This window comes from Gobius niger (assembly GCF_951799975.1).
Source record: "Gobius niger genome assembly, chromosome: 4".
In the NCBI taxonomy this organism is placed as follows: domain Eukaryota; kingdom Metazoa; phylum Chordata; class Actinopteri; order Gobiiformes; family Gobiidae; genus Gobius; species Gobius niger.
The window spans coordinates 21353838-21372326 of record NC_136855.1 but is presented as its reverse complement, the minus strand read 5'-3'; the positions used below and the strand labels follow the sequence as shown (position 1 = coordinate 21372326).

General features: G+C 41.2%; 1 protein-coding gene across 1 annotated transcript; it reads right to left on the bottom strand.

The window, feature by feature from the left end:
• Positions 1-289: 289 nt before the first annotated feature.
• On the bottom strand, positions 290-16681 carry fam120b (family with sequence similarity 120 member B). The gene is made up of 15 exons (XM_079555574.1): positions 16602-16681; positions 16274-16381; positions 15932-16122; positions 15608-15741; positions 15419-15541; positions 15144-15335; positions 14802-15063; positions 14551-14728; positions 14234-14335; positions 13974-14146; positions 12737-12829; positions 10571-10777; positions 10175-10328; positions 882-1125; positions 290-810 (listed from the first exon to the last, which is right to left on the bottom strand). The coding sequence occupies exons 2-15, from the start codon at positions 16377-16379 to the stop codon at positions 786-788; spliced, it is 2184 nt and encodes a 727-aa protein (XP_079411700.1). The 5' UTR covers positions 16380-16381; positions 16602-16681; the 3' UTR covers positions 290-785.
• Between the last annotated feature and the right edge of the window lie 1808 nt (positions 16682-18489).

Here is an 18489-nt window from a genome sequence, read left to right as displayed (position 1 = left end):
TTAATAATCACAGATCCACTGCCAGATTATTTGTACCCAATTCAACCCTTTCAGATTAACGTCTCATTATGAAAGGCAATGACATAACTTTTACCATTTAGCAAAAACAGTGTAATGCATTAGTATTCTGTAAGGGAAAAACAACTTCACCATGGTAACTAAACTGTGAAAAACAAGATCAATATTTATTAATTACTGTTATTGTGTAGTGATCATTTTGTATAAAAGACCACAGATACAGTGTGTATTCAATATCATTTATTAATTTGGCAGATTAAGCACACACATTTTTTTGTCTGGTGAGTTAAAAGTTCAAGCTCTCCTTATTTGCCGACATGCTATAGCAGACCCTGGGTCACAGTTTTAAGTAAATCGCACAAAACCTTTCAGATATTAACCATTATTTTGTATATCCAGTGTAAATTACATTTAAATATCTATCTCTCTTTATTCACAGAGATAATACATAACAGCAGACTTTGGGATTAACCACTAATAAGTATCTGTTTCTTAAAAAATGCACACACATTAACTGAACACTGATGAACAAGTTGATTTTCAGATTATCAAATCCTAAAAAACGTTTTTTTTTGCATGAGAAAAAAAACACACATCATGGTTTGCAGCTGCCTAAATATTTTTTCATATCTCCAAGCGTCTCACTGACAGTTCATCCCTTGGACAAACAAACCTGAACTATGACGTTTGTTGAGGCTCTTGACATTCATCAGGGCTTTTACAGTCTTCACCAAATCAAACCTTTTTAACTTATTCTCCTCAGGCAGTCATGGGGCATAAGGCTGAGACCATCTAAAAGAGACAGACAACATAGAGAATAATGCAAGCAAAAGAGATATACCGGTCAAGTTTATTTTTTATACCTTGGTGCTAGATGGTATTTGCCCTTGTGGTTAAATCGTCCTCTTCTATTGGAAGGAGCCCCCCTGCTGTGATGCTGTTGAGAATCTAAATGCTGTGACGTGGAAGGGAAGTTTCCTCTGCCGTATCTCGCTCTGTCATCGTCATAGTGATGCTGTCCTCTTCTCACCTCTCCTTTGCCTCTCCATCCATCTGCGTTGTGATGACCGCCTCGTGGTTCAAACTGATATCTCCATCCCCAACCACCTGCAATATTGTGCAATGATTAACGTATTGAAATGTTATTGTACCAAGTTGTATTTAGTTTTTATGTTCATGTGTGAGTTATCCTGCTAATTCAGTCAATCATCTTCCCAAGTGCTCCAGGCCGCTTGCAGGCAGCTTTCTCCTGACTCATTTTGATCATTTCAGCCCTAAAATTGCCCCCCACGGCCAAAGTTTTTATCTCTCCTTTGTGCCAGCAGGCAATTGCATGCTTTTTGTATACACAGAAATTTGGCCTAATACATGAGTTATATATTTCTATGAATATATAGGAAATAAGGAGCCAAATGCATAAAAAACTGAATAAAAGTATATAGAAACCTTAAGTTAGACTGTCCCAAAATGCAGCAATAGGTCGCGTTCACGATTTAGGATGTGATGATGTCATAATGTTAGATGGAGGGCAGGGGCCAATACAACTCAATGGGAGAAATACAGTTTTTGTAAGAAATCTCCCAAAACGATAATTGTGAAATGTTTTTCCTAATCAGTATTTGACAGGCATTGGATTCACAAACTCGCCACATTATTTTTATGGCTGAAAATCCTTTCTACTGACCAACATCACACGCATGTTTTTGAATATTGTCTCCACTTTTGGCCGCCTTTCAAAGAAAATAACTGGACATTAGCTTATATAGGTAAATCCTGTTGTGATGATTCACCTTTTTTTTTGTCTTACTAACTACCTGGATGACTGAGAAACTACATTGTTTTATTAGTTTATATAAGCTGAGAGGGAAGAAAATCAACTTCGAGACAGTTTTAGTTTCAAGTGGAATCGTCCAGTAATGACTGAGATATTAACCAAAAACTAAGACAAAGAAATCTGCAGTTCACCAGTTGCCATCAGTGTTGGGGGCAACGTATCACAAAAGTAATGGATTACAAAAATATATTACTTCTTTTATTAACTGAGGAATATAACATATTGAATACACAAAATGCGGGAATATATTAGTCATTACAATTCAAGTAACTCGAGTTACAAATGCATTTAAATATTTAAATGAAAAAAATGCCTAACTCCCCCCAAATAAAATTCAGCACCAAATCAAGTTAGACACTGGTATGTACGATTTGCAGTTATAACTATGGCGTCAAAACAAAACATGAGAGAAGGGGAATAGCAAAGGAAATCTTGGACTGCACTTTTGCTCTGTGGCATTATTGCTATGTTCAGTTTATATTTAGCCAAAAGTAACTCAGAAGTAACTTAAAGTAGTGTAACTTAGCTACATTTCTGAAATAGTAATATGTCATACAAACATACTACATTTTTAAAGCTGTAACTACTAATATATATTACAATTTTAAAGTAACTGAGTTACACTACTTTTAGTTACTTCTGAGTTACTTTTGGCTAAATATAAACTGAAAATCTGACATAAGCAGATAATCTATCTATACTGACATGAGATACACAGTGTACCATTAGTAATAGATGGTCTCATCAGTGTCCTCTTACTTTTCTCTGGTTTCCCTGGTCTTCATACATTAACAACAAAAATGACAAGCATTCAAGCGACCAGAGGGAGGGCAGTTTGTTCTACCACCAGTCACACAACAATTTTCAAAAAATATGACTTCACGGTCCAACCAGGGTTGCTTAAAAATCACTCACTTTGTTGCTCTTGGTATTGAAGAGAAACAAATTGGAGGAGACATGCAAAGACACGTATGATGGATTCCCAGTTAAGGGGTAGTTGTGAGAGCAGGCGGGCAAAGAAGATATTCGCTGAGAAGACTAAACATCAGGCCCGATTCCAAACAAAAACCAAAGTGGGCCCTCCATGATACCACATAGCGCCACCACTGCTCTCCCGCACTCGCGCGCTCTCTCTCAGACACACACTGATCTGCAGTAATGACGGGTGTCTGTGTCTGAGGTACAGAGAGGGAGACGCGCTCCATCTATTAAACAACAGTCCCACAGGGGTTGACTGGGGCAAAACGCAGACAGAGAGGCGCAAATGTGAGCCTCTCCCCCAAAGCATGCAATGCAGTATTTCTCAAAAAGCACTAGGGCCAAAGATTTGTTAAGTGAGTGGGTTACACTAAAAATATGGGCTCATATTTCTGTGACACAACATTGAGACTGCACAAGCGCTGGAGCAGATGTGCAAGATAACAGCAGCAAATTCTAAAATATCCTTCTCATTTATGACAATAAAGCTGCACTAGCCTTTTCTTTGTTTTCAAGTCAGACTTAGTCAAGCATTAACTGTTATCTGCTGCACCAAAATGTTTCTAGACAAGGTTTTTAGTTGAAATTGTTTTGCCCTCTTTTTGTCAATAAAAAAAAGAACTTGCCTACGTAACTACTATTGAAACGCGTTACTACTTATCATATAAAATGATTTAAATGAAGTGATATGTAGGTGTGGGAAATGGCAATAGTACATCAATTATGACGGTACAATGACAAAGCTAGTAGAAGGAAACAGCTAGAAGATAAAAGGATGAGGAGTAACAAAGGGCAGCAGAGCGAGAGTCAGACGGAGTGGTCTGTAATCAGTCTTGTTGTGTGTCTTAAAATAGAGCTCTCCCACCCTATAAACAGAACCTACTATTACCAGCACACTGACAAAGCAAGTCTACTCTCCAAATGTTCGTATGTGTGTGTGTTGGCTCGCATCGCAACAGCGCGCTCAAGGCTACTGCACACATGGAGCTTGTTATAGCAAGGCCCTCTGGGTAATGTGGTTCTGTGAGACTCACCAGAGAACTACAAGCGCAGATCAACTATCAGATGAGAAGAAGGAGCTTGGTCTTGTTTAATAATCCAGAGCAGTTTTCATCACGTTGTGAAGTTTGAAATGTGGTTGCCATTTTATTCATTCCTAAATGTGCTCTATGGTTAACAACACACGGTTTAAAGAAAGCACATTGTAGCATTTTCCATGTCTTTTATTTATTTCATTGGATGAACCTTTTTTAAATTACTTCATAAACATGACCAAGCCCCTTTCCCTTGAGTGAAGCGCTTTTAGTTCCATTTTCCTTGTCTGTGGTAGGTACCTGAGCTAATGTTCAATATTGGTTTTACTGAAAACTGATAACTTTTACAAAAACATTTTGTATGACGTAAAAGTTGTTTATGTTTACATTTGTATTTTGGGAGGATTCTTAAAGCAGTACTATGGAAATTATTTACCTTAAATCCTTTTCGTAGTCCCTCTGGGGGTAATACAAGTGTTAATGTGATGATTGGGGGGTCTTTTATCTGCCCCTGGTGTCTCTGGCCAGAAAACCACAATTGCAACTTCGCTGCCACCGGATCAGAGTCACCAATACACACTAATGGAATCACGAAGAAGAAGCTAGCAGGCTAACGTGCAAAGCTAACTGCAGGCCAAGTTTGAGTAAAAAAAATGATCTCCATTGTGTAATTGGATGAACAATATCCCTCTCTTCCTTTGTCTTTTCTGTCAGCGTAGTATTTACTCTCACAGTATTAATAAGTAAAAAAAACACAACATGGTACGACACCTGCAGTGGCGCTTATGGCCTCTAGGGGCACAAGTTACTTAGTACTGCTTTAAGCCGATATCAAATGTAGGAGCCATATAGAGGTTTTGGTGGTTTCCCCAATGAATGAATGGCGCGTGAGTGAGTACGTGCACGCGCTTTGTCACGTGCTTCTGCACCACGGTGATTGGTGGCACCGTGGGAGTGGTTTATATAGTGCGCGCGCTCACCTGGGCTGTGTGTTTGTGCTGGGCCTGCATCATGGCGGTGGGGTGAGCTTGGGGAGAAACTTTCTGTTGACCGCATCGCACCGTATTGTATTTTCACGTAAAGAAAGATTTGCACTGTCTTATTGAGGTTTGTCATTTCAATTCAACATCATCAAAGTAAGTGCCTGTTTTACTGCTTTGATCCCGAATAAACCCTCGTAAGCTGTGCAATTGTTCTGACTGCGCGTCATCAGTGTTCCAACCCCCTTGCCTTAGCCTACCGTGGCGTTTTGGATATGTTTGGAGTCATACGCCACAACATTTTGTCAACAGAAAACTCAATTGTTGAAGCGCAGTATCTACGTAGTGTCGAACAACTCTGGATGTTTACGATCGCTATCAAAGTTGTGAACGATAGACGTGAACGCGCATGGATTCTATGCAGTGCCCATTCATTCACAAATCTGCTGCTACGCTGCACACGCTGTTTGCCACAGTCGCTTCGGCTACAAGCCGCGCTATGTTTTCGTAAACATTTTGGATTGTTTGTCAATGTGCTATTCCCCCTTTGGACGCTGCGGTGCTTTTACAAAAGGTGAAGTGCTGTTTGTTATTGGGACTTTAGCATCCACCGCTACGCAAAGTAAACGAGGGTGGAGCTTAGACCTCGTGAATGGTTGGGGTGAAGAATAACTCATTGTACCTTGATAAAGCAAAAATAAATAAGAAGAAAAATAAGGAAAAGGAAATAAAGCGCTGTGTTCTGTGTGTACTGCAGATTTTTGTGATTTCTGGATTTTTTGTGAAAGAAATATGTCAGATCAAGACGAGTCAAATGAAAATGAAACTTTTAAGAGACAACGAAAGCTTACGTTTAAAGCTTTTGAACAGAAACTGGAAAAGCTTCAAAATGAAAGAAAAGCAAAAGTAAAACAGATAAAAATTGCAATGAAAGAAATAACAGAGCTGATGAAAAGTGCTGAGAATGCTGAACAAGTCCGCTCATGTATTGAAAATATGTCCAGTCTGTTTAATGAAGCAAGCCAACTGCATGATGTGGTCATTCCTATGGTGCCGTCTGATGAACAAGAAAAACAGAACGCATGGTTTGACCACGTTGAAGAGCATAAATCTACTTGTGTGGAAGAGGCAAATAAATGGCTCTTGGAACTGCCTACAGTCACTGATGCACAACAGATTCCACCAGAGGGCGCTGTCGACCAAGAATGGCTCCCACATGCAGATCCTGTTTCCAATGACGATACAACAAGCATTTTGAAGACTGTAATGGATCTGAAAAGTACTGCAGTGGATATCGGACCAATCGACAGTATTTCTAATGCATCTAATGGAAAAACAAGCAAGCGCAGTACTGTCGTGAGCAAGTCTGTTTCAAGTACCTCTTCAGCCCGAATAAGAGCAGAAGCAGAAACCGCTGCTCTTATGGCACGTCAAAAACTGTTGAAAGAAAAACATGCTATGCAAGAACAGCAAGACCAGCTACGGAAGAAAATGGAGGAACAGCAAGACCAGCTACGGAGGAAAATGGAGGAACAGCAAGAACAGCTACGGAGAAACATGGAGGCGATGGACTTGGACATGGAACTCGCGGCTTCTTTGGCTAAAGTGAATGTGCTAAAGGCTTCTGAAGGTTCTCGTGTGTCAGCTAAATCTGATGGGATGAACTCTTATTTACAAAAGAGTAAAAATACACACTTAAACGTGGATGCTCCTACATTTGTGCCTGCATACAGCACACAGCCATCGCAAACAGAGGTCACGAAGAACATGATACCTGCAGGCAATGTGTCAGTTAAGCCCAAATCAAGTTACCAAACTGAGTTTCGTTCTACTCTGACTGGGGCCGGCCTGCCAGCATTAACATCAGTTGCACTCCATCAATCCATTCCTCCTATCCAGCTTGACCAAACCTCACCTACAACCAAGCACACTTCCGATCAGCGTTTGATTACAGTGCTGGAGAAGCAGAATGACATTACATCTCTACTAGTTGAACAACAGTCGCTTTACCTGTTACCCAAACGAGACCTGCAAGTATTTGACGGTGATCCTCTTCGGTATCGAGCCTTCATAAGAGCTTTTGAACACAACATTGAAGACCGAACTCACAGCCACAAAGACTGTTTGTACTACCTCGAGCAGTATACTAGAGGCCAGTCTCAGGATTTAGTCCGAAGCTGTCAACACCTGCCAGCTGCTCATGGGTACATTAAGGCGAAGGCTTTGCTACAAGAGCATTTTGGAGATCCATTCAAAGTAGCCTCCGCCTATATGGACAAGGTACTGTTGTGGCCTTTGATAAAGGGAGAAGACCTTAAGGCTTTGCAGGCCTACAGTCTACTGCTGCGTGAGTGCTGCAACTGTATGGGAGACTCTGCGGGTGACCTGAACGTGCCCACCAACATGCAAACTATCGTAAAAAAGCTTCCTTACAAGCTGCGTGATCGGTGGAGATGTGTGGCCTGCGATCTGCAAGAAAGGTTTAATCGCAGAGCAACATTCTACGACATTGTGGAGTTTATCGAGAGGCAAGTTAAGATTGCAAGTGACCCTATCTTTGGAGATATACAAGACTCACCTGGAACTGGAAGAAAAGAGTCAACACCTGGATCTTTCCGGACAAGTACAAAACCTCGAGGCAGTAGTTTTGCCACCAATGTAGCACCTGCTGAGAAGAAAATGGAGCCTGTAGACAAAAGAGAAGAGAACTTACCTGAAAGGTCGTGCCTGTTCTGTGGAGCTGGACATTCTTTGGATGTTTGCCTTCTGTTGGATAAAAGGACTCAAGATGAAAAAATGTCTTTTTTGAAGGAAAACAAGATGTGTTTCGGTTGTTTGTGCATTGGGCACAGAAGCAGAGATTGCAAAGGGCGTCTCACGTGCAGAGTATGCAACCTGAAGCATCCTACGTTGTTGCATATCCACTCCAAAACAAGGCAAATAAGTTCTACACAGGCTAATGGTGGTTCAGAAAGTGCCAGAGAAGGTGCCGTGGTGTCTGTTCAGTCCAGTGGAGTAACTGGGGCCGGCAAGCAAGACTGTGCGCTGTCAATACTGCCCGTGAAGGTGAAGTCCAAAAGGGGACAAGAGACTCTGATCACTTATGCGTTCTTGGATCCAGGGAGCACGGCCTCATTTTGCACCGAACGTCTGATGAATCGACTCAACCTCACAGGAAGGAAGCTCGGGATCCTCCTCAGAACGATGGGACAAGAGAAAGTTGTGGACAGCTACATGTTGACAGATTTGGAAGTGGCTGGTCTGGACTCGAACAACTTTTGCGACTTGCCGGAGATCTTCACGCAAAGGAGCATGCCTGTCCACCGAGGAAATATTCCACAAAGAAAGGACCTCCAACGTTGGCCGCATCTGAGGCACATAAAAATACCAGAGGTTGAAGCAGATGTGGATCTCCTTATTGGCACTAACGTACCTCAGGCGCTGGAGCCCTGGGAGGTGGTACGTGCAGTGGACGGGGGCCCTTATGCCATCAAGACCATCCTGGGTTGGACGGTGAATGGTCCGCTCAGAGGAGATTGCCAAGTGGACAAGCAGTATGAGCCGCCTGACGTCACAGTCAATCTTATCTCAGTAGCAAGAATGGATGAGCTGTGGGAGAAGCAGCTGAAAGTTGATTTCCCGGAAACTCAACAAGATGAACAACATGGATTATCAAAAGAAGATGAACGCTTCATGGAGTCAGTCTCGCATTCAGTAAAGCTGATCAATGGACACTATAGCATTGGATTGCCAGTAAAACAAAGATACCTCAAATTGCCAAACAATAAGACAGTTGCAGTTCAACGAGCGTTCAGTCTCAAAAGGCGCTTGTCTAAAGATCCGACCTTTCGCTCTGATTTTGTCAAGTTCATGGCAGAGATGCTGGAGAAAGGCTACGCAGAGAGAGTTCCACCTGAGCAGTTGACTCAATGTGATGGGAGAGTGTGGTATATACCCCACCACGGTGTGTATCCCCCTACAAGGAAAAAACTGTGTGTGGTCTTTGATGGTGGGACCTCCATGAAATCGCAACCATCACTGCCGCCTGGATTATTCGAGAAGGCTGATGTTTATGCTCGTCGTCGCTGGAAGCAAGTGCAGTACATGTCCAACCTGTTTTGGAAGCGTTGGTTGAAGGAATATCTTCCAGGATTGCAAGAGCGCCAAAAATGGAATCGTGCTCAAAGGAACTTCGTGCCTGGAGATGTCGTCATGCTCGTGGATGAAATGTCACCGCACAATTCATGGATTACAGCAAGAGTTTTGGATACCGTTTCGGACAAAAATGGACTAGTGCGTACAGTGAGGATTAAAACGAAATCGAGCACTTTGGACCGTCCGATTACCAAAGTCTGCCTTCTGCAGGAAGCGGATGAGCAGTGAAGATCGTGTGGATTATAACTCTGAACTTTTTCGATATGGATTACATGAACGAACTTGGACATTGCTGAACTATGGACTATGACTATGACTTCTACACATAGACTCTAAAGGACTCAGTTATGTTTCACTTTTTGCCCTTGGTTATGGTTCTGTCTCCTACTCCTGTTAATGGTGGTGGGTAATTATTACCATACAATAATTAGGGGCCGGAATGTAGGAGCCATATAGAGGTTTTGGTGGTTTCCCCAATGAATGAATGGCGCGTGAGTGAGTACGTGCACGCGCTTTGTCACGTGCTTCTGCACCACGGTGATTGGTGGCACCGTGGGAGTGGTTTATATAGTGCGCGCGCTCACCTGGGCTGTGTGTTTGTGCTGGGCCTGCATCATGGCGGTGGGGTGAGCTTGGGGAGAAACTTTCTGTTGACCGCATCGCACCGTATTGTATTTTCACGTAAAGAAAGATTTGCACTGTCTTATTGAGGTTTGTCATTTCAATTCAACATCATCAAAGTAAGTGCCTGTTTTACTGCTTTGATCCCGAATAAACCCTCGTAAGCTGTGCAATTGTTCTGACTGCGCGTCATCAGTGTTCCAACCCCCTTGCCTTAGCCTACCGTGGCGTTTTGGATATGTTTGGAGTCATACGCCACAACATCAAACATAAATCACACACTTTGAATTGCCAGATCCTATGGCTAAAACCTGTATGGCGTAAACATCAAATGTTTCTCTTTGATCTAATGTTTGCTAGCAGCTTTCAGGTGAGGTATGGCAAGTCCACGTATACAGAGATGAAGTAGTTTAAGGCATCTCAGGTTGAATTGTGATTGTTTAAACCAGTAAGAGCGCATGCGACACACTCTACCTTTAACATCTTACAGCTTCACATAAACAAGCTATCAAAAACCCCAGTTACATTACATTAAATTAGCGCAACACACTCACCTGTGTGTCTCCCCCTGTGTTGCGGTTCTTCTCTGGTTTTGAGGCTAAACTGAGAAGTGTGACGTCTGGGTCTTGACTGAAGCATTCTGCCTTTCTTCAGACAAACTTCTTTAACTTTGGCCCTCAGGTGATGGAGAACAGTCAGAGAGGATACCTAAAGGGAGCAGCAACAACCAAAAAATGATGTTGTGAACACAGTGTTTTTGAAATGTTGGAGGCACTAACATGGAGCAGAAGATCATGGTCACTGCAGTTCCCAGCTTTTTTTTCCTTTTACCATTTCATTGTAAACCATTCTGCACTGAGACATTTTATTGTGCAAGCTTGGATATTGCGTCATTTGTATTTCTTTTTTACTGCTCTTGAAAATCTTCGCGACACATCAACCCCACTCACGTCATTGTCCAGCAGCATCACATCCTCGACACCGCTGTGAGCCAGGAGGTACTTCGAGTGGAAGAGCCGCCCATCAAAGCTGTTCCAGGGCATCAGGGTGTCAGTGGTTAACGGGCAGCCACAGGCACAGTTGGCCCCCAGCAGATAACTGAGTCCACGCACGTACAGACATCCCAGCTGGACAACTCGACTGCACAGGAAAGGTAACTGTTGAAAAAAAAAAAAAAAAAACAGTAGAAAATTGTTTGACAAGAGTTGACCGTATAGTGTGACTCTGGCAGTTTTAATGTAAAGTGCAGATTGACATGTAACAATAGAATAAAAAAATAGATCAAACTAAACATTTCAAAGTCATGAATTCTCTCCAGCAAAAGACCAGGGTTCATGCCACTATTTTTTTTTAGCTGTTTGCTTGCGTATGTTGCGCTCTAGAAATGTAGTTGATGCTGAGTTTGACCAGACTCGATCACTGATACAGCGATGAGTCCGGATTTTCCAGGCAACAAGAAACATGCTAATGACAGCGAGAGATGGGACAGTACGAGATTTCCACAGCGTGACAACCGTGACCTAAAATACTGCAATATCATGGTATACTGTTGCATGTTTAATGAACAAAAACAGGAGCCTTATTCATAAATAGGATTTATGCATGGTACATTTCTAATTAGTTATTAAGCTATTTAAATTAAGACTTGTATTACATACATTATGCAATATAATAATACATTATAGCCATATTCAAATATCAATGAAGTAGTCGTTGGAAAAAGCCTATTGTTTTCAAATAGCATGATAGTGTGTAGTGTAAGCTATACTGTGGAGAAAATTTGAACTTATTTGCATTTGTAATGTGTTTATAGCTTTTTTTAATTATATTATAGTGTTTTACTAGGTTGAGATCCCACTAAAATTGAAAGTCATTTAAGTAACCCAAATTACATTTCAAGATATAGTAACAGCATAATAGGAGCAAGAAGGTACCGGGGAGCAGCAGGGAGCGGCTTTTTCAGCGGAAATAAAGTATAGAACAAGCCTTTTTTTTAGACAATCAAACAATCTAATGATTTTGATACCGCTGTATTTTAACACCATGGCATACCTTGGAATGGGTAATCACATAGCCCTAGTGGTAACAGATAAACTGGCAGTCCAAGTGCTCAGTTCAGGGAGCTAAATGTCTAAAAGTCTATGAATGATGAAATTGCCATTAATTATGTAGCTCCAATTTATAGGTCACAATGTAACTTCAAAACAGTGTTCATGTAAACTGTAGGTGCAAAAAACACTGCAGTAGCAGCTTGTGAGCTGAGAGTAAAGACAGCAGTGGCTAACAGCAGGCAGATGTGAGCCTCTCTCACCTGTCTCTGCAGATTGCACAGATAAAATACACACACACATGCTCGCACATTTAGCTCTGCCTGCCACCTGCCTCCAGTCAAACACAGCTTCACCTATGGAAAACAAAGAGGTAGTGGACACACACACAAAGGCCCGAAGGCACTCACAAACACAGCGACAAAGGAAGGAGACAGGAAAACGAGAAAAAGAGCAACATGAAAAAGGCGAAAGTGCTTGTGTGTAAGTTGGTGAGAGACACAAGCCCAGTGGATATGTGCGTGTGTGTCCAGTGGGGCGGAGGGAGTGCGGTGTAAATAGCTCCATGTGGTGAGCGTCAGGACAGACAGGCGACTGTCGCCACTCTCTGTTTCACTAAAACACACACTACACACATGGCAGGCTGTGGGGAGCAGTTTCGCAACAGGCGTAACCAATCTCAAAATGTGCCTTCAACTGTGAGTCAATTCATACAAATATTTTTTTTCTTCAATAATGAGGAATTACAAGAGGGGAATGTAGCGTGTGTTATTTCCAATAATAAACGGCAGTAAAAACAAAATGTCTAGGATTTTACGAGTTCTGTTTATGACTGCTAACAAGCGCCTATTAAACTAGACCTCTTCTGTGCTTCACTTCTCCAAGACATCTTTTTAAATCAACGCCCAGCAATAATAATCATGCACAAAGCAGATGAAAAGCAAAAACACACATTATTAGACAAGCAGTAAAGGTAAATGAGTGCCTAGAAGGGTCAGATGACAATTCTGAAACAGCCACTTTGAGATGAGCAATTTCAATGGCTGAGATTGTAAAGTTGCGGCTGACCTTGATCTCTTGGAGCTCCTGTGAAGATTTTTGTGCCAAGCACAGAGCCTGACTCAGGTATGCGTCCACATCTTCTTGAGACAGTGTCTGTACCTGATTGCAAACACATACAGTGGAAGAGTGTATACAGTTAACCATGTCAACAGCACATCAATGTGTATTCTGTGTGGGACAGTTTGTTTTGTCTGCTGTCAGTGCAACAACAGAACGACAATGCTGAAAGCAAAAACAAGGCTGCCAGGCTGTATGTTCAAAACAAACAAGCCCAGCGTGATTTAAATAGACAAGTATTTGGGGGCTTTGAATGTAGCAGAGATCAGACGACAACAGCTACCGTCTTTCACTCTGTCTGTGGTCCAGCAGTCTCATCAGGCCGAGTCTAAGCTCATTTGAATAACTGTCTCCAAAGGTCAATCACTGTCTCTGTCAGACGCAATGCAAACACTTTACATTTTCCTTAATCATTAGCTCTTCTTGTAAAATTAACTTTGGTGACTCAAAATGCACTTGTTGGAGTCAATGGCTTTCTTCCAAGTACCTTTCAGTTGTCCAAAATGATGAATGTGTGCACAACACATGCACACACAACACAAGCGCAATACAGATTGAAGTTGAAATTCCATATAAAAAAAAGAATAATTGCAATGATAGTTTCTTCAAGTTAAATCACGTATGTAATAATATAAGAACCACTTTGGTCATACCAGAACATTTGCCTTGTTTTCACTGTAATATAATGACGCAATTATAATGCCATGGAAATAAAAATGTATAATTTCACTAAAACCAGCTAAAACAAACAAAAAAAGGGCTCAAAACACCAACAGGGAGAATTAATTACAGTAAAAAAAAAAGCTTAATTATGCAAGCCTGTGTCCATTGGAGTACTTTGTTTACATTAGAGAGCACAAAGACCAGTGTCTGTGGCTACACTAGGAGCTCAGCAGGGGATAATGGCCTGCCTTCATAATAGCTTTGCAAACATGTAATGTTTGACTCCACATTAAATGTTGACAAAATAGCAGTTGAATTGTCATTTAGTATGTTACAAATATTTGCAATCAAAATCTTCCTTACATAACCTTCAATGTCACCAAAAACATCAAGCCTTTTCTATTATGTTAAAGCACACTATATTTTTTCCTGAATGAATGAAGATTATTCTTTCAAAATAAGGTATGTTAAACGTTTATCAAAAATGATCTCTCTTAATCGTGAGTAGTTATATTAGTGATACCTGAATAACTATGTAGGTGACCAGACATGTTGTAATGAAAATGGGCTCCTCTATTGTTCCATACAAATCTGAAAGGTCCGGACAGTCAAGAATTGCCAGAAAGCATGAAAGCTGCAGTGATGACACTTCTGGACCTTTACCAAACCATAACAGGTCTAGCGCTGGAGGATTACCTGCACAGAGCAAATGGAAAACGTTAAGATTGTATAAAGTGCATACTCTATACTGTATCCTACCATAGGAATGTGACTGAGTTTTACCATGCAAGTTAAGTGGGACAGGAGGGACCAATTCAGGCTCTTTCAGAGGATTGTCTGGGTAGACAAACCATTCCTTAATTGCAGGTGGGTTTACATCAGTGCCTGTGAAATGACAAAACTTACTTCAGACGTCTGCAAATAAGAAATAGTGGGTTCAGAAAATTTTCCGAAAATTTTGATACGAAAATTTTCCGTATAAAAAAAATAGTCGATTTTTTTGATACTAAAATCTACTATAATCCAAGAAATTTCTCAAATTGTAAAAATTGTACAACAAAATAAATAAATAGAAGTAGAGCCATTTGGTTTCTCATTACCATTATGCAGTAGTAGCAGACCATAGATTCTCTGTCGACATGGTTTAAAGACAAGAGCTTGGGGCAGTAACTCCGTGTCCTCTTCGTCCTCAAGACTGTTGCTACACTCAACCACTCCCTCAGACACAACAGAGTAAACCATGAATCCCTCTGCAGCTGCATGTTTCTCCCTACATGCCTAGTAGAAACCACACAAAGACAATGTGCCAAAAGCATTCCCATGGATAAAAATATACACGGACTAAACATACCTGTAATATGGTGGAAGAGACATACTTTTGATAAACAGCAGCTGCTGGGTGGTCTATAATTTCACTAGACTGGTGTTTTCTTTGATCAGATAGAAAGTAAGACTGAATACCCCTCTCCAATAGCTCTTTGTCAGAAGGTGACAGTTTTAAAGTTGGGGGGAGAACATCTTTAGGGCTTTCTGACCAGGAGCGAACAAACTGGGATACTGCAAAAATCATTTGTCCATGCTGGGCACCATGATATGGTATAGAATCGGACTGTCTGTAGGAAGAAAGAAAAAAACGATTACATTTGATAAATCAGTTTAAGTGCAAAACATAAAATATCAGGGGGCAAAAAACCTGTATATTGCCATGGCATCCATTCGAACATGTTTCATCTGCTCCTCAGAAACAACATCATTACCCAAAATGCACGCCAACAGCGGTAACTGATAAAGTGCCAATCCGAGGGCTTGGCATAGTCTCTGACGGTCGTATAAGACTGTGGTGAGTGTGTCCATTCTTAGCTTTGAAGAGGACAGGTACGGAGCACTAAAATCAATACACTGTTAATGGTTACTGAAGAAACAGTTCATTAAATGTAAATGAGAAAAAACTCATTGATATCAACAAACCTGTCAAATATGATAAAGTCTGTGTCCTGTCCTAATATGCCCATGCAATTATGCTCACGTGCATAGCTGGATATCTCAAAGTCAGCCTCCCTCACAGAACAAAACACCTCCTGTCCCAGTGACCTATCAACAGCAAATATAGTGAAATAAATAACAAACCAACAAACAAAAATGTTATCAACTACTCACTTAAGGGCAAATCTTGTGAAGGTGGCTAGACCAGAAGGCAAAACACACATTTCTCCAACAGGCTGCTCGCCACATGATTTAATATGGGAGAATATTTTGCACACGTCACCATTCACTCTTCGCCGCCTCTTTAGCTGTGAAGATCACCAAAATGTCAAAGATAAAAAATAATGATGAGCTTTATTTAATGATTTTCACCGACAATTAATTATTTTTTTTTAAATATATAAGTATAAAGAATTATAAAACTTTTTTTTTTTTTATCAAAGCCAAAACTTGACTTATTTGTGTATTGTTTGAATAGATATCACCCAATGTGATTACCCATGATTGTCTCTTCAGCTCTTCCACAACCCCATCAAAGAAGAAGACCAATCTGATGCCTGCAAGGTTAAAAACCTCCACCCAGCTCTTCAGGGTGTCCATGTATTCTTTCCATTGACCTCCAGATATCCAGTCTTTACAGGAGTACCAGTGTCGCAGACAGGCCATCCCATCTACAACAAGTGTGGGGGCTAGAAGCATGGAGATGCACACTCAGTTCACAAATATTAGAAATATTGCGTTTAACCTTTAGGTTTATTCACGTATAATCTTATCTTGACAAATAAACAGACTGCCACATTTCTTACCAATACAAAAAGTAAACCTCTCTAGTAGTAGTACCTTCTTGTGAAACAGCGTGTTGCTTTGCCATTTCCCTCAAATGAACAGTCACACAAGCCTCAGGACAGCAGCTGTCCATGAAGGTTTGAAGACCCTTCACTCCCATTTCTGTAACAAGAAACTTAGACTTAGATTTTAATTTTCACAAGTACTTACAGAGATATGTTGAAACATTTTGTTGTAGGGCTTGTTAATGTTAATGTAGCCAACCGCCGCCGCGTGCATTTGCTGCTGACCGTTAACTTAGCTTAGTAGCAAGTCTAACGTTGTTTGTAACTTTTAGGTTTCCTATTTAGCTCTGATTCTACCTTTTTGTAGGGCGATTGACCTCAAATCTTTCTGTAAAGCGGAACAAATCCGTGTTCAGTTTATTAGGCTGAAATGCAAATTACTTCCTGTGGTTTACGCGTGGCGTCATCGCGTAACAAAACAAAGCACACGTGCTTGGCGCATGGAAGATTTTACATTGAAAAAACCCAAAGCCCAGGCTTGGACAAATCTTACCTTTTCATAGCCTGAAGACCATGTTTCTATAAAATTGTCAAGATACAGTCATCTCCAGTAACCAGCAACAACATTTTAAATGTTACTGCACTTGTAGTTTGCCGTTTTAATTGAAAACTAAACAACAAAATTGGCATGAATAAGAATAGACCATTGACGTTTTGTGTCAGCAGTGGTCCCAAACTCTTCAGGCTAGGATCAGAGAGGAGCTAATTGCTCTTCATGCTCTCCAAAAGAATAGGGGCTCTTTTCTGAAGTCACAAGCTATTAGCTCTACCTTCAAAACAAAGCACCCCCAGCCCTTCCACTCTATTGTTTGTGCTGGGCTGAAATAAAGAAAGAGACATATGCTGGCTGTCAGTCCAGCTGTCAGCATCACTTGTTCTCTAGCCAGATGCTCTATGAACAGGGAAACAGTTCCCCTTCCCGAGCTCATGCAGCTACAGAGGAGATGTACTGTATATCTGTCTCTTTAGCCTGCAGAGTTTTGGGTTCTTGTTTCAGCTAGAACTTGGCCAATTGAATAAGAATCCATTATGTGCCAGGTCAAAGATAGTTCACTTTTGAAGATTAATGCAACAACTTTCAAACAAAAAAAGCTATCAAATGTAACACAAAATAAATAATAAATCCGAAAGGGTGGAAATGAAATGGCTGGTCTATATGGGGCTACTACAAAAGCATCTGCATGGCTGTAGATTGGCCTAATTGTTTTGGCTAAACCATTACAATGCATAAAAACAGGATAGTCTTGCTTTAAAATAAGAACACAGGTAAAGTTTGCATATATTCTGCACCAACAAGCAATATGCATGCGTGTGTGTGTGTGTTTGTGTTAAGGGATGCATGAATATATAAGGGAGATATAATGAGAGATCCAGTGATTGAGTGATAGGCATGTTTTGCAATTTTAGGTTAAAGGGTTTTAGAAATAAGTCTTATTTTAGAAATAAGGCGGGTCATGGCAATAGCCACACTAACAGGTAGTTTGATCATGAGGTCATGTTGATGCTGTTGCTATGCTAATCTTATTCTTGATAATACTTTATAATCAAAATAATCAAAAAGAATTGACCGACAGTTCATCTGTAAATGGAGAACCTATTTCCAACTTCTCTTGTTGTGCTATCTGTGCTGCCTCATACCCCCTCATGCACCCCCTTGTCCTGAGCAAAGCTTGACTCAGGAGAAACAGTGGCAGATGTTCCAGGAGCACACGATGGCCCTGCCCCCAACACCTCCCATTTGTACTGGATCTGCAGTTAACCCCCGGAAAGAATTGACCACACAAGCACGCACATACACATACAAAGCCCACCGCTGCCCACATCTCTACCGGCTCAACAGTTGTCCAACTGAATGAACATTCACACAGTGCAAACCAAATCCCCTTGGTCTGCCTTATAGGAGGCACACAGAGGTCAGGGCTGGTGTCAGCGTCCAGAGTGCAGTGTCTCTGGGCAGCTGGCCAGGCAAATCCTTCAGCTCGAGGCCCCTGCTTCTCAAACCAAAGGCCAAGGACCCCCAGGGGCACAGGGCAGGATCTAGGGGAGCAGCACTATTGACATTTGTTCAAAAATATACAGTTTGGAGCATTTGTTCACTTACACCTAGGACACATCTCATTCTACCTCCCATGTACTACAACACGCACTGTTGCATTTTCGGATGGAGAGCAAATCAATACCAAAACCTGTCACACACACATTATT